Raw genomic sequence first — 12,934 nt, 5'->3', positions numbered from 1 at the left:
TTATTGTAATATACGACTCTCTTACTCTGGAAGTCCAACTGGTTGATGTTAATGCAATTTCTAATGCTACAGCCATGCAGCTGTAACTTTTAAATACATATCAGGGATAATTCTCTCAAAGATGACCTATCTAAATGGTTCAACATATTGTGGGCCAAGATGTCACATTTAAGAATCTCTTGTTTGATGCAACACTCAATGGATGCAAGTGATGAATTAAGACACTGGCAATGGCACAACTGATAGCTGTGGCCCTTGGTGGTGATGATTCATATTTAGTCTATGTACCTAGCATACTTGCAATTGCTGGTTGCCGACTTCTTACATTCAATACACTTTTGCTAGAACCTTCGGCTGTTGGGCCAGGGGTTGCGTCACTTTGTTGCACATTATTGATGGATGGTGATGCTGTAAATGAGTTGAGCAATTTGTTATATCACCTGCATGCTCGATTTTGGTTTTGTTGATATGACAAACAGCAACAGCTTTGTCAATTGGTGCCAAACTCCCTTTTAATGAAGTTTTCAACTAGAATTCTCTGCTCTTGGGTTCTTCACAAGCTCATGCTCAGAAAGTACCATGTTGGTGATGATGCTATACCAATAGCAGTGTGCTCAGTCAGTTTCAGACAGTCTCAAGTATGTGAAGAAAAAAACTGTATACTGGTACTACTTTACTTGTACTGCATATACTGTATTGGGCATTTTGTATTGCAATTTACCAGTAAAGTGGAATTGTAATTACATCCTTAATATAAAATATATGTGGGATAAAAATATAATGTCCTACCAATCCTGTCTTAATGGCAATTTTATTGCCAGATTAAAGTTTTCAACACTTGCTCTAACTGTAGCTGAGTAATAGCATATGTTTCAAATTAAATTTAATAGATTGTCTAAACCTGTCATTTATATCACACTTCATCAAGATGTATTCCAATTGTATGCCTTTGTAAAATGAGCCATTTATACCAGCCACACCACTCAAATGATATTGTAGCTAAAAATTTCTTAATAGCAAAAGCAGATCTGCTATGGATTTTGATTTGTACTGTCCAAATATCCCAGTTGCCACTTTTGAATTGTGACAAAAACTGTTCTTCCCTGCTAGTGGGTAACTGGCAGTCATACAGTAAGCCCCAGCAGCCAAAGAAATATTCAGATAACCTATTTTATAACATCAAAGTCAAGGCTGTTAATAGCACATGATCTTTTGTTTGGATTCAAAGTACAAGTCATAAAGATTATGTAGCATTCTGTACCATCTCAGCTTGAGCTGCCACTTTTGATAATTTTACTGTACATATCTTTAAATGTCTATTATTCACAGCATTCTGCTCTTTGTCGATCAATATTCCTTGGAAGATCATTATATTAACTCCCTGAGAAATACTTATGAAAATCAATGTTAAATTCCATGAACAATTTTTCTTATGAGGCCAATCAAAAATTGTGATCCAGTGTAAACTGGATTGAATGTCAAGTGCTACAATGACACAATGAAAGCACCATGCAATGGACAAATTTGAACTACCCCCTGCATTGGTAATGAATAGACATCCATTTTCGTGACCCAATTTAGTGCCTGTCTGCCACTGTTGAAGTCCATAGTAATCTATAATTTTCATTAGGATGTTTGGGCCCCAAGTGGCCGAGTGGTCTAAAGCACTCACTATTACGGATCACTGCCATCTCACCTCTGTCTGCGTGGGAACGAGTCTCTTATTCGGCTAATGTGGGTATGTGAGAAAGCTTGCCAGTAGCTTCTCATGGGTCGGTGGTTCTTTCCGTGGTTTTCCCGGGTTCTTCCTCCACCATTAATACTGGCCGCCATGTATAGCCTATCGTGTGCTGAAAAATGGCGTTAAACCCTACAACAACAATCATTAGGATGTTTTGTGAGATGAAAACTGCTTAACAATTAGGAATAAGCAGACTGGCAAAACTACTATAGTATTAAAGTTTAGAACAACAATTAATATTTTCTTTAAGATCAATCAGTAAAGGTGCCTACATGACTATCTTAATGTTTACTTTTTTAGAAGTGTCAAGAAACTCTGTGAAGTGAGCGAGATAATTATTTTCACCATCTGAAGACACATTCAAGTTTTAAACACATTACAGATACTAATTATATCAAAAGTTACATCTGATTGGTTATTTTTAATTAACAGAGAATGCAAAATTGAAAAAACATCAGAGTCAGGCTCTCAACATTCAGAGAAATAATCAAATAGGTCATTTAATAAATGTATTCAGAAGAATACATGCAATAAACAGCATCAACATTAACATTACAAATGGGTTTTATGTGAGGTTTCAATTGACTAATGGTACATGCTGTATGACTGCTAGTTACCCACAAACAGGGAATATAACTAGTCACAAATCATAAAAAGTGGTGACAGGTCAATTGAATAAATGCAATCTGAAATCCAAAGCAGATAACCAGTGTTATGTATAGCAAATGTCACAGTAGATATAGTACTGATATAAAATATAAAGTGTGAGTGATAGATGGATGAATGGAAACAAAGATCTAGGGACAAATAAGTATAAAAAAGTTCATTAGGCAATGGAAGATCAGAGTCTCTGTTATTTGCAGTTGGATATGACTTGTATGCAAGTATAAATGATACTTTCTAGGAACTTTGGGTTAGGTAAAAGCAAGCCGAGATATCTTGATTTTGGTATCCAAAGTTTTCCTCATCTTTTGCCCATTATCCCAAACCCTTGCATATCTGTCCCAAAGCCTTTATGCATGACATGAAAGTACAAGAACCTTATCAATATTAGTTACCATCTATGCTCGCTTACAAGTAAGGTCCAAAAGCAAAAAACACGAGACCCTGATCTGCTATTGCGTAATGTGCCAGCAGATCTGGGTCATTTTTGTTTGTTCTACTAATTACTCCTAACTAAACACACAGATCCATACCAGCCAGATCATTATGTATTGGCAGATCTGGGTCTATGCAGTTTGCAGTTGGAGTCGACTTATAAGCAAAGGTGGACCATTTCACCCATGGCTGACATACTTGAAAGCATGTAAACCTAAAGATAAGGTTTTGTAATAAACCATATTAATATTATAGAAACTGGCCAATGTTTGCTTCCAAAAATGTCCCAGCTTTACCTGCAAGACATTTTCTTTGTTCTACATGTTGCATCTGTGTCATTTATAGTTTACAATTATTTTACAGCAATTAAGATAAACAAAATGATACAATATGATAAAATATTCCATAAACAGGAATTATTATTATGAATACAGACTTTATCTGTCATCAAAGACACTGAGATAACTAATCTGGATAGAGGCCAACCTCGTACCTATATCAACTCACTCATGAAAACATAATATCTGCAATGTATGAAAAAATAGTTCTGTATGTAACAAATTTGAACACAAAATATAAAATTGATAAAAAATTGAAATTCTTGTCCATTCCATTAAAGATTCTTATCTCTTACCCTCTAAAACTCCTTTAATACGTTCCTTATTTTCTCCCTTTTCTATAGACTGTACAATATCATTTGCCATCTTTGTCAAGTGGCCCATATACCCACGTCTTCTACCACCTTCTCGGGTCCTAGACAAAACGAATAAATATACTGCACTTAATTTTATTAAAACTTTAAAATGAAGCAGACACTTTAAATGAACATTTTTCAGGCCTTGCACCCAAACCATGTTTTGCCAGAAATTATCAACTGATTCTGTGCCAAATGTTGCCAGATCAAATGATTTTATGTCACTAGTTAAGTAAAGCACAATATGAATACATGAACAAAACATGAAGCTTTACAAAACACAAAGAGAATTGCATGCACTCATGCACATGTCTGGCAGATAAGGACAAAATGCAAAAATACTGCAGTCACTGAACCATGACTAGTAGGTTAGTTGTGTTTTGATAAACTGGTGTATCAACCATCACCAATTTCATTACAGCATATTTATGAATGTGAGAAATATGTAAACACCAAGAATAATGATGACTGGCAACAATAGGCTCATGTGGACCTGACACTGCTCACCTGACATACCAGCTGACCATTTCACTAAGACTTATGCAGCACTGTAAAAATGCAACATACACAACTTGTCTCCAAAAATTAATATTATGCCAATTCTATCAATTTTTGTTTAAAAACTATACTCTGATAAAAATGCTTGGCAAAGATAAAGGCATACTTAATATCCATAGCTTCTTTCTGAAAATCAGTCATCCAAGATATTTAAAAATAAAGCTACTGACCAAGTTTTAATTTGTGGTCATCGGAGACAGAGCGATTTCATATATATTTAAACTTTAATTCACTGGTGTCTGGGTAGGAGGTTGTTGTTTTGTGTGATCTTTATTCTTGGTACTTACATTGTGAAAGTAACAAAATGATAATACAGAAAACCCAGGTGGGGGTGGGGGTTTAAAACTGCTTTGAAGCTCCAGGGCTCTAGCAACCTGAACTCATTGAACCTGACAAATTTTCAAGTTATTCTTCCATCAGTATCTTTTTTCCAAAATCCTCCATCACTATCTTTATCCTCTGGCTACACACAAATCATTTTGTTTTAACCATTGTTCTAAATATAACTTCCCACTGATAAAAACCTCATGACTACAAACCAAAAAGTGTTGATTGCTTCATAATAACTGAATATTTACAACAACTGCAAAACTGATTATAAGAGTAAAGTGCATAATAAAATGTTATACAGGCACTATCACAATTTAATACTGTATTTGATGGCTACTCAAACAAATCGTATTGGCAATGAGGGCAGGTTTGAAAATAGCTGAGCTTAGTTAAATAATTCTCATATTAACACTGTACAGAACTCTTGGTTGTATTTGATGAAACAACTTAGAAATATAGTTTCTGAATTTTGTTTAAACACTAATCCCCACCAACAGAACCACCCAAAACTAAAACAATGGGCCCAGAGTGGCCGAGTGGTCTAAAGCGCTCTCCGTTACAGATCACTGCCATCTCACCTGTCTGCATGGGTTCGAGTCTCGGATTCGGCCAATGTGGGTATGTGAGAAAGCTTGCCAGTAGCTTCTTGTGGGTTGGCGGTTCTTTCTGGGGTTTTCCCGGGTTCTTCCTCCACCATTAATACTGGCCGCCATGTATAGCCTATCGTGTGCTGAAAAATGGCGTTAAACCCTACAACAACAACCAAAACTAAAACAAAAACCCAGATATTTACACAAAATGGGAAATTATTTGGAACCTCTTCAATACTAATGTTGCACTGCCTTGTAAGGGCCTGAATTTATTTCTCTTTTCCAAATATTTTACACAGCCATGCAGGCTATGTAATAATGATTGTATAATTCCTAAAAATCATAAGGGCTATTCCATTTAAACATACCACTACCCAACGGACAGCAAAATAAAAAACTTCCGTGTATGGTCATCAAAAAACAATAATCACTTCTGTGCCATGTCATATCAAAGGAAAAAATGCTTCTATCGGTGGTGCCTATTTTATGTTAACCCTTTACCTCATGCAAGCGCCTTTGGACACCTCTACTCCATTTGCAGGGAAGCATCTTTTGATGCCTGCTGTAAACATCAACCATTTTAAGCGGGGTTTCGTCGCGCCACCTTCGGGGGAAACCCCCATAAGATACTACATTCATTTCTGTGAATGACCATTACGTCAGATCACGTGGTCACTGTTTATGCTCTGGTCGAAATCTGCTATTTAAAGCAACTGGGTTTTTATTCTCCACTCTCTAAAATGGAGGTCGCAGATTTCGTTCGGTACTTACAAAGTTTTCACAATTAGAATCACAACTATGAAAGCTTCAATAACTTAGGTAAAGGCGCTGATACTGATGCAGGCAGCAATTAGTTTTTATAAATTATCAAATTCAGATGACTTAGTGATGTAGACACAGACAAAAATCTTGTAAATTTCGAGTATGAGACATGGCAGCTAAGGTTGGTCACGCGGCTTCACTGACTTATTGGTGAACTAGTTCTCTCAAGATTTTAAAGCACATAAAAATTCTTCTGTGAAAAATAATTACACAGCTATAACGATCAGACTTTATTCTTAAATTTTTCCATACATAATATACGTGTACCAAAAATGTAAAATGGTTAAAACTGCTGCTAAATGTAACATGCACTACACTGCTTAACAGTTAACAGGCAGGCCTATGTGTTTGGAGTCGAACAGGTAACAGGTGTTCTTTTTATAACGTACTGCACTGGGTAACTTTGCTGCATGTGTATCGAAGGCCTAAAAAGCCATATACTCTGTGAGGTAAAGGGTTAATAATATGTTTCTTTCATGCCACCATTGTGTTTGTTTTCTCTTCTGCCCCCCCCCCCCCCTTAACAAAAAATAACGTCATTCCAGATTACTCGCTGTAATTCGTGCAATTTCAGGGAAAAGAAAAACTAAATTGGCAATTTCCAATAAATTGTAACGGAAATACGAAAACAATCGGAAAGTGGATCTCTGAAGTTTTCAGATGTAGCCATATATGGTATGGATGCTGCAGCCAAATATTTAGAACATGACTAAAAATGGCAACAGAAAGACAATACAACATGTGGTCTGTCGAAGATGTGGGGATGTGGCTGACTTCAGTCGGCCTGGAGTCAGCTGTGGCTAATTTTTGAGGTGAGAACTTGACCACAGACATGTACAAGGTTGAGACATTCTTCAGACTCAGAATTAAGTTTGAAAATCATACATTTGAAACTCTGCAAACTTAAAAAACGTCCCCTTCTCTTAGCTTAAATTTGATTGGTTAGAACTATTTTTAAAACAAGCACGTGCTCACCCCCCCCCAAAAAAAACCAACATTGAAAGAAACTGGATTACACACTTTCTCATGCGACTTATGTGATCTTTTCAGCTAATGTACGAGTAGCATAATAAACATTGGTCCCAAATTTCTTCCCTACACGCAGTTTAGCTTAAAATATCAGCGCTGATTCTTCAACAGGTAGCGTGAGAAGGCAGAAAAGTGTCCTCCCATGCAGCATTTTATACTGCATGTATGACTGATAATTAGAATGTAAGCAACTATGCGCGCCCCTGTGACTCTTGGTTGAATGTATGCGATTTTGGTCATACCAATCATAACTACTCAACTATCTCCATTATCAACTAGGGAAAATTGGCGAAGTGATCCGAATGGTTGCATTACACGACTTATGGAAGTTAGGCTTGCGTACATTTTTCACTTATGGGTTTATTAATATTTATGACTGTATGCCCATTTTATCTGTTGATTGGTACTGTCTACCAACTCCCAATTTTTTTTTTGTTTAGTCACTTTATTACAAGCCTCGACTTGTACATATTTAAAATTTCTGTCCATTAGTACAGAATGAAAATACTTAATGTGGATATAAATGAAATCTTGCTGTTTCTGTATATTCAGTTTTCTTTGCCCAATCTTTCATACTGACCAGGGATAAAATGGGAGGAATATAAAATTAACTGGCTCATGACCCTAGGTGTTACTGTGCCCAAACTTGTCAGTTGAGTTACTTTATTAAAAACCTCATTTGTTGAGTTACTGTATTAAAAACCTTGATTTGTCACCATGGAAATGGGTTGAATGTAAAAATGTTTCAACTGGTCTTCAGCAAATAAATCTATGTATCTATCTGTATCTCTGTGTGTGTGTGTGGGTGTATACATATAAAGGCAAAACTACAAAGAAAGCTCAAGATAGTGTTAGTTTGGAAAATAATTCTATTAAAGTTACCAATAAAAATGAATATATATTTCACTTCTATAAAAATAATTTGTATGCCCGGTAATGAATTTCCAAAATTTGCTTCTATGCATGGGCATCCAAAATTCACTTCTATGACTGGAAAAAAATCAATTCTAGGGGTGGTCACCCATGTTTGAATGGGCCTCCCCTCAGGGATATGTTTAAATGGAACAGCCCTAATAAGTATTTGAATTTTTCATTTTCAATTGTCAAAGAAACATACTTACTGCTCCTGCTCATTTTGTTCCCATACATCAACCAACCTTTGAATTAACCTACCACCAGAAAATAACTGAAATGAAAACACACATGTATCAGTTACATGAGCTGCAGGATGCAAAATGAAAAGTAAAGTAAATCTATATGAATCTTCTGGTTAAAGAACAGAATCAAAATAGGCATTTATTCTACCATTTTTAAGACTGGTGAAAAAAGATGAAAATGCCACTTCAGATACAACTGGATTGCCAAAACATTTTTTTAGTTATTGTTCTAAATATACTCTGAATGACAAATATAGTTATATGACTCAGGAGGCAAATAGTACAGAAAATTGAGCCAAATGTAATCAATGCTGTGCAAAAAGAGGTAAGTGACCTAATGTTTCTGATCAGTGCAGCACTCTTAGTAACATACCTACAGATCAAATTACATCATTCTTCTGAAAACACTGTTCAATAATTTGATGCAAATCATTGTCTAAAAATTAGATCATAATGACAGCATTATATTCTACATGAAACATAACATATCAATATATGTGACTGCACAACTCAGCTCAATAAAAGTGTAATACAATTAGCTAAAGCAGTATAGGTTGGTGATTTATCTTTAAGTCTGGTGTCTGAAAAACAAAGCTTAGCACATGCATTATCCCAAGTCAACTCCAGTCAGAACGGATGGTCAAACTTCTCCAATCCACAAGCCAAAGTTGCTCTCAAATATAACAAAAGTACAAAGTATAGTAGATTTGTTTGCCCATTTTAAAAAAATAAAAAAATAAAAAAATTCTTAACAACAGCCAACAGAATTTTAGCTGAACTGGTCAACAATGAACACTTAGTCTGGACTGCAAAACACCACCGGAGTTAGCAAAAAAACTTAGTCTTCACCACCTCTTTAAAGTTGAAAGTAAACTCATCTCCTCTCTTCAATATTTCTCCTCTTGAACAGTGGTCAGAAGAATGTTTAAAATTGCAAGACTAATGTGGCAACATGCAATCACTGCTATAACATATCATATGTAGACAACTCAAAGATCCATCTCTAACAAATGAAAATGTTCTTTTTGTTTTGTCTATAGCTTACCTAGTTTTGTTTAGACTACATTATTGTTGCTACATACTTATGGCCTAGAGAACAATCAATGAAGTTCTACAAAGATATGCACGTATCAATGACCTGTGCCATATTGTTTTGCCAAAATTTTAAGACTATGTTCTTTTGCTAACTCTGGTGGTGTTTTGCAATCAAATACCAGAACAGCTAGAATCAAAAGCTTAAAGTAACATTTGTGTATGTCAAACATCTCACATAACTGCAAACCAAATACCAAAAACCTTGGAAAAATTGCTGACATATAATTAGGTCATGATAAATACACAGATATGACTACCAAATTTCACAAGTCTACCTCAAGAGATTTTTGTTTAACTAAAATGATTTGTGTTAAATGAAGTCTAACCAGATTTTCTTTTGCAACATGTACAGGTAACAAGCTCTTAGTTACAAAATTTGCAACAAATGTCAAAACATATTAACATTGCTATATTTATGAATAAAGCCATACCAAATTTTATTCGTCTAGCTCATGTGGTTTTAGATAATCAGTGGGAACAATTTTTTTTTGTTTTAAAAAAATATATAATTTCCAAAAACTTTTTAAAAAATGTGTAGGCAGGGGTTTGGAAATAGATGAAGACGCGCTGTAATGGTCTGAAAATCTAATAGATATCCAATATGAATACAGTCAAATTTCACAGGTACAGAAGGCATAAGAAGCAAATTTTAGTACAACATATCACCTCTACATGATTTGCCTGACATGTGTACCAAGTTTTTGTTGAAACACCTTAACAGGTTTGTGAGCTATGATCCCAAAATGGAGAGAGAAAGCAGTTATACAACACTATTATATTTCCATATTACATACCAAAGGAATAATGAAATACACACGTATGCTTTAGTTGTAAATTTTATGAGACGTATTTTAAAACTTACTTGGTCTAGGAGAGGATTTTCCATATGCCCATCCACATCTTTTGAAGGATTGTTGAGTATCGTATATATACACATTGTCACATGAGAATGTAAAAAATTATTCCAAATATATTTAAAATACAAATCCTGAAAAGAAAAAAAGGAATATTTATTCATAAATTATCATTTAATTTAATGAATAAAATAAAGGTACTAAATTCTTGTATAAATTTGAAAGGCTTTACTACTGAAGGGAAGGGAAGGGGAAGCAAAACTGCTGCAGTTCAAATGCAAGATATTAAAAGAAGTCTGATTGGCTTGTGATAAGCCATCTAAGTGAAACCTACTGGACCCATATAACCACATCAAGAAGTGGTGGATCAAACAGGGTGCATTTTACATCATTTGCTAATATGTTGTAATATAACTATATTTCTTGATTGCTGTGCCAGTTGTTTAACAATGAAAAATTGGAATACGGACATGCCCCTCGAGAGGCACAAGCAGTCAATGTGCAAGAAATAATGAAAACATCGTGTCGATCTTTTGGATTGTAATTCACATTTTAAGATCATAAATGGAAATTCAAATGTATCTGCAAGGGCCTCTATTTTCCTGATGCATCTAATAAAAAACAAACAGCAAAGGAACTCAGAAATTCAGTTCATCATACCTGCACCCCCCGAAATTATGCTTCAATTGTTTGACTGCCCCAAGAGTACAAGTTTCAACAGTTATAAAAGAAACATTTATAATGAGCATCCTAGCCATTCCATCTTTTACATCTATTTTTGCATAAAACTTATTTCTGTTTTATGTTCTACTACTAAAGTCAATTCCCGTTGCATAAGACAATAATGTCATTCAAAACTGGTTACATTAAACATTAATACAGTCTGAAAAACAGTACACTGGCTGCACCAATAGGTGGTGACAACACATCTGCCTAAAAATGGAAGATGGTGTCACATGACCCAAAAAAGCGCACCATTGGCCAGGGATATATAAACTCTGCAGGGACAAGGAACTGTGATAAGTTAAAAAAATTATCTGGTCCAATTCCCTCTAATGAGTTACAAAGATAACAAAACTGATCAGTGACCTTGTGTGACTAGATGAATATACTCACTGAGGAAAACTCGATTAATATCGAACATTAAATGAGGTATATTTTATAATATAAAATGACATTTGCAATTAATGGAGTGATCATTATGAATACTGATACTGTACTACTTACCATTAAAACCTCAATGGTTCCCAATTTTGCAAATTCTACATTAACAGAATGTGTATTTGTTTGCACTAGTGATGTAATCAGTCGTGCTATCTGTAGCCTTGTGTTCCCTAAAGGTGGTTCCAGTGGCCCAAATGTTGTTGGCATCAATGCAAACCTTTGCTGTGAAAGAAATAGTATAACTGATTCTCAACCAAAATAATCGTGTTGATGACATCCAAAATACTCTAAAAACTGAAGTCCCTCAAAGTGACTCATATTCAATTGACCAAAAAGTATTACCAAGAATCTCTAACAAGGCCATTTCTTCTTTTTAATTACCGAATACTGAAACCATCTGTTAGCTATATTGGGTTCTGGTCAGTACCATTTTTATATAGGACTATCGTGACATCATAGCAAGTATTTTAATGAAAACCCCAGAAATAAGAATAACACTATCAAGACTGCCAACATGGTGGCCATACTGGAAGCAAGATGGCAACTTTTCCATTTAGAACTAGCTAGACATCATAAAAAAAAAAACACCGGTGAAAAGCCCATGCTGATATCACCATCCATTCAGGAGAATTATCAATAACATGATTTTCATAATGGTAATATTGGCAATGAGATGGCATCCTTTTCATTCAGATCCAACTAAATGCCACAAGAAGTGCTCTTCTGTGAACTCCATGCTGTTGTGTCCTTCCTTATTGCTGTTACCATAAAAACACACCATCATTATTAATGCGCACATAACTCCGCCCAGATAAATTTGAACTTAGTCGTGTGTTCGACATAACTTCGAAAGAAAATGGTGTGTCTAGTTAAAATTGAAATTTGCAATCATATTGTGAATGAATGCGCATTGCAACAACTTTTTCCATTTGATCTGGTATGAATATATTTTGGTATTTTGTTTCATTTCGACGAAAGTTTGTGATTTTGGACTGGATTCATCTGTGCAAATTATACATGAAATAAGTCGGACTGAAGCGGCATGGGAGAAGCGTGTTTACATCTGCAAGTGTGTTTGTTCTGTCATTGACTATTTGAAATCATTATGTGGGAAAAATATGAATTGTTTCAATTGCAATTCTCAAAAAGACGCTACTGAATTTAATGTTTTTTCATTTTGAGTACAGTAAGGAAGATGTAATTGCACTTGGAATATAGTCGAAATTACAGTACAATTTCGAAATGTGTAATAAAGCTTGAGAACTCATGACATGGCTCATGTAATTCGGATTTGCAGAACTAAGAAAGTACATTTTGAGGAAATTCTGGATGTAAAACTGTCAGTATATTTTTTTTTGCCATTCTTATTACTGGCTAAAGGTGACAGTTTATGCCTATAGCTTGCATGTTATTTGTAGGTGCCAAGCAATTTTATGAAATCTGGTGTCTATCGCAAAATCTGAAACAATGTATCAAAAAGTTAACGTGGAATGTAGCAAAACAGTTGGTATGTTGCAGTCCACGAAACATCTGCTTTAGTTCATTCAGAAAAAAATTTAATCAACCAAAACGTATTTCATCTACTACGCGAATGTACATGATTTGTTTACAAAGTAGTTCCTAATACACTATTGGGCACACGTGTCCTGTGCGTTGGTGCAATATGAAGGTGTGCAATATCGTAAAATATTGAACGATTCTGATAATGTAAAGTTAAAGGAGAAAAAAATGAGCGTATAATAATATCCTTTATATGCATGTCAGAGTCTAGCATGGGGTGAAATATCAATGCAAATACAATG

General features: G+C 35.0%; 1 protein-coding gene across 2 annotated transcripts in view; it reads right to left on the bottom strand.

Moving 5' to 3' along the window:
* LOC149801180 (serine/threonine-protein phosphatase 6 regulatory subunit 3-like) overlaps positions 1-12,934 on the bottom strand; it is a 108,413-nt gene that overhangs the window by 59,138 nt on the left and 36,341 nt on the right. For both annotated transcript variants that reach the window (XM_089955211.1, XM_089955212.1), the window contains exons 11-14: positions 11,196-11,354; positions 9,977-10,102; positions 7,984-8,048; positions 3,474-3,592 (exon numbers count right to left, since the gene is read on the bottom strand). In XM_089955211.1, the coding sequence (XP_089811337.1) occupies positions 3,474-3,592; positions 7,984-8,048; positions 9,977-10,102; positions 11,196-11,354 (469 nt within the window). The remainder of the gene's footprint in view (positions 1-3,473; positions 3,593-7,983; positions 8,049-9,976; positions 10,103-11,195; positions 11,355-12,934) is intronic.

The sequence above is a fragment of the Sinohyriopsis cumingii genome, chromosome 4 (assembly GCF_028554795.1).
Source record: "Sinohyriopsis cumingii isolate HCF-2022 chromosome 4, ASM2855479v2, whole genome shotgun sequence".
NCBI lineage: Eukaryota > Metazoa > Mollusca > Bivalvia > Unionida > Unionidae > Sinohyriopsis > Sinohyriopsis cumingii.
This window is presented reverse-complemented; position numbering and strand designations above follow the sequence as displayed.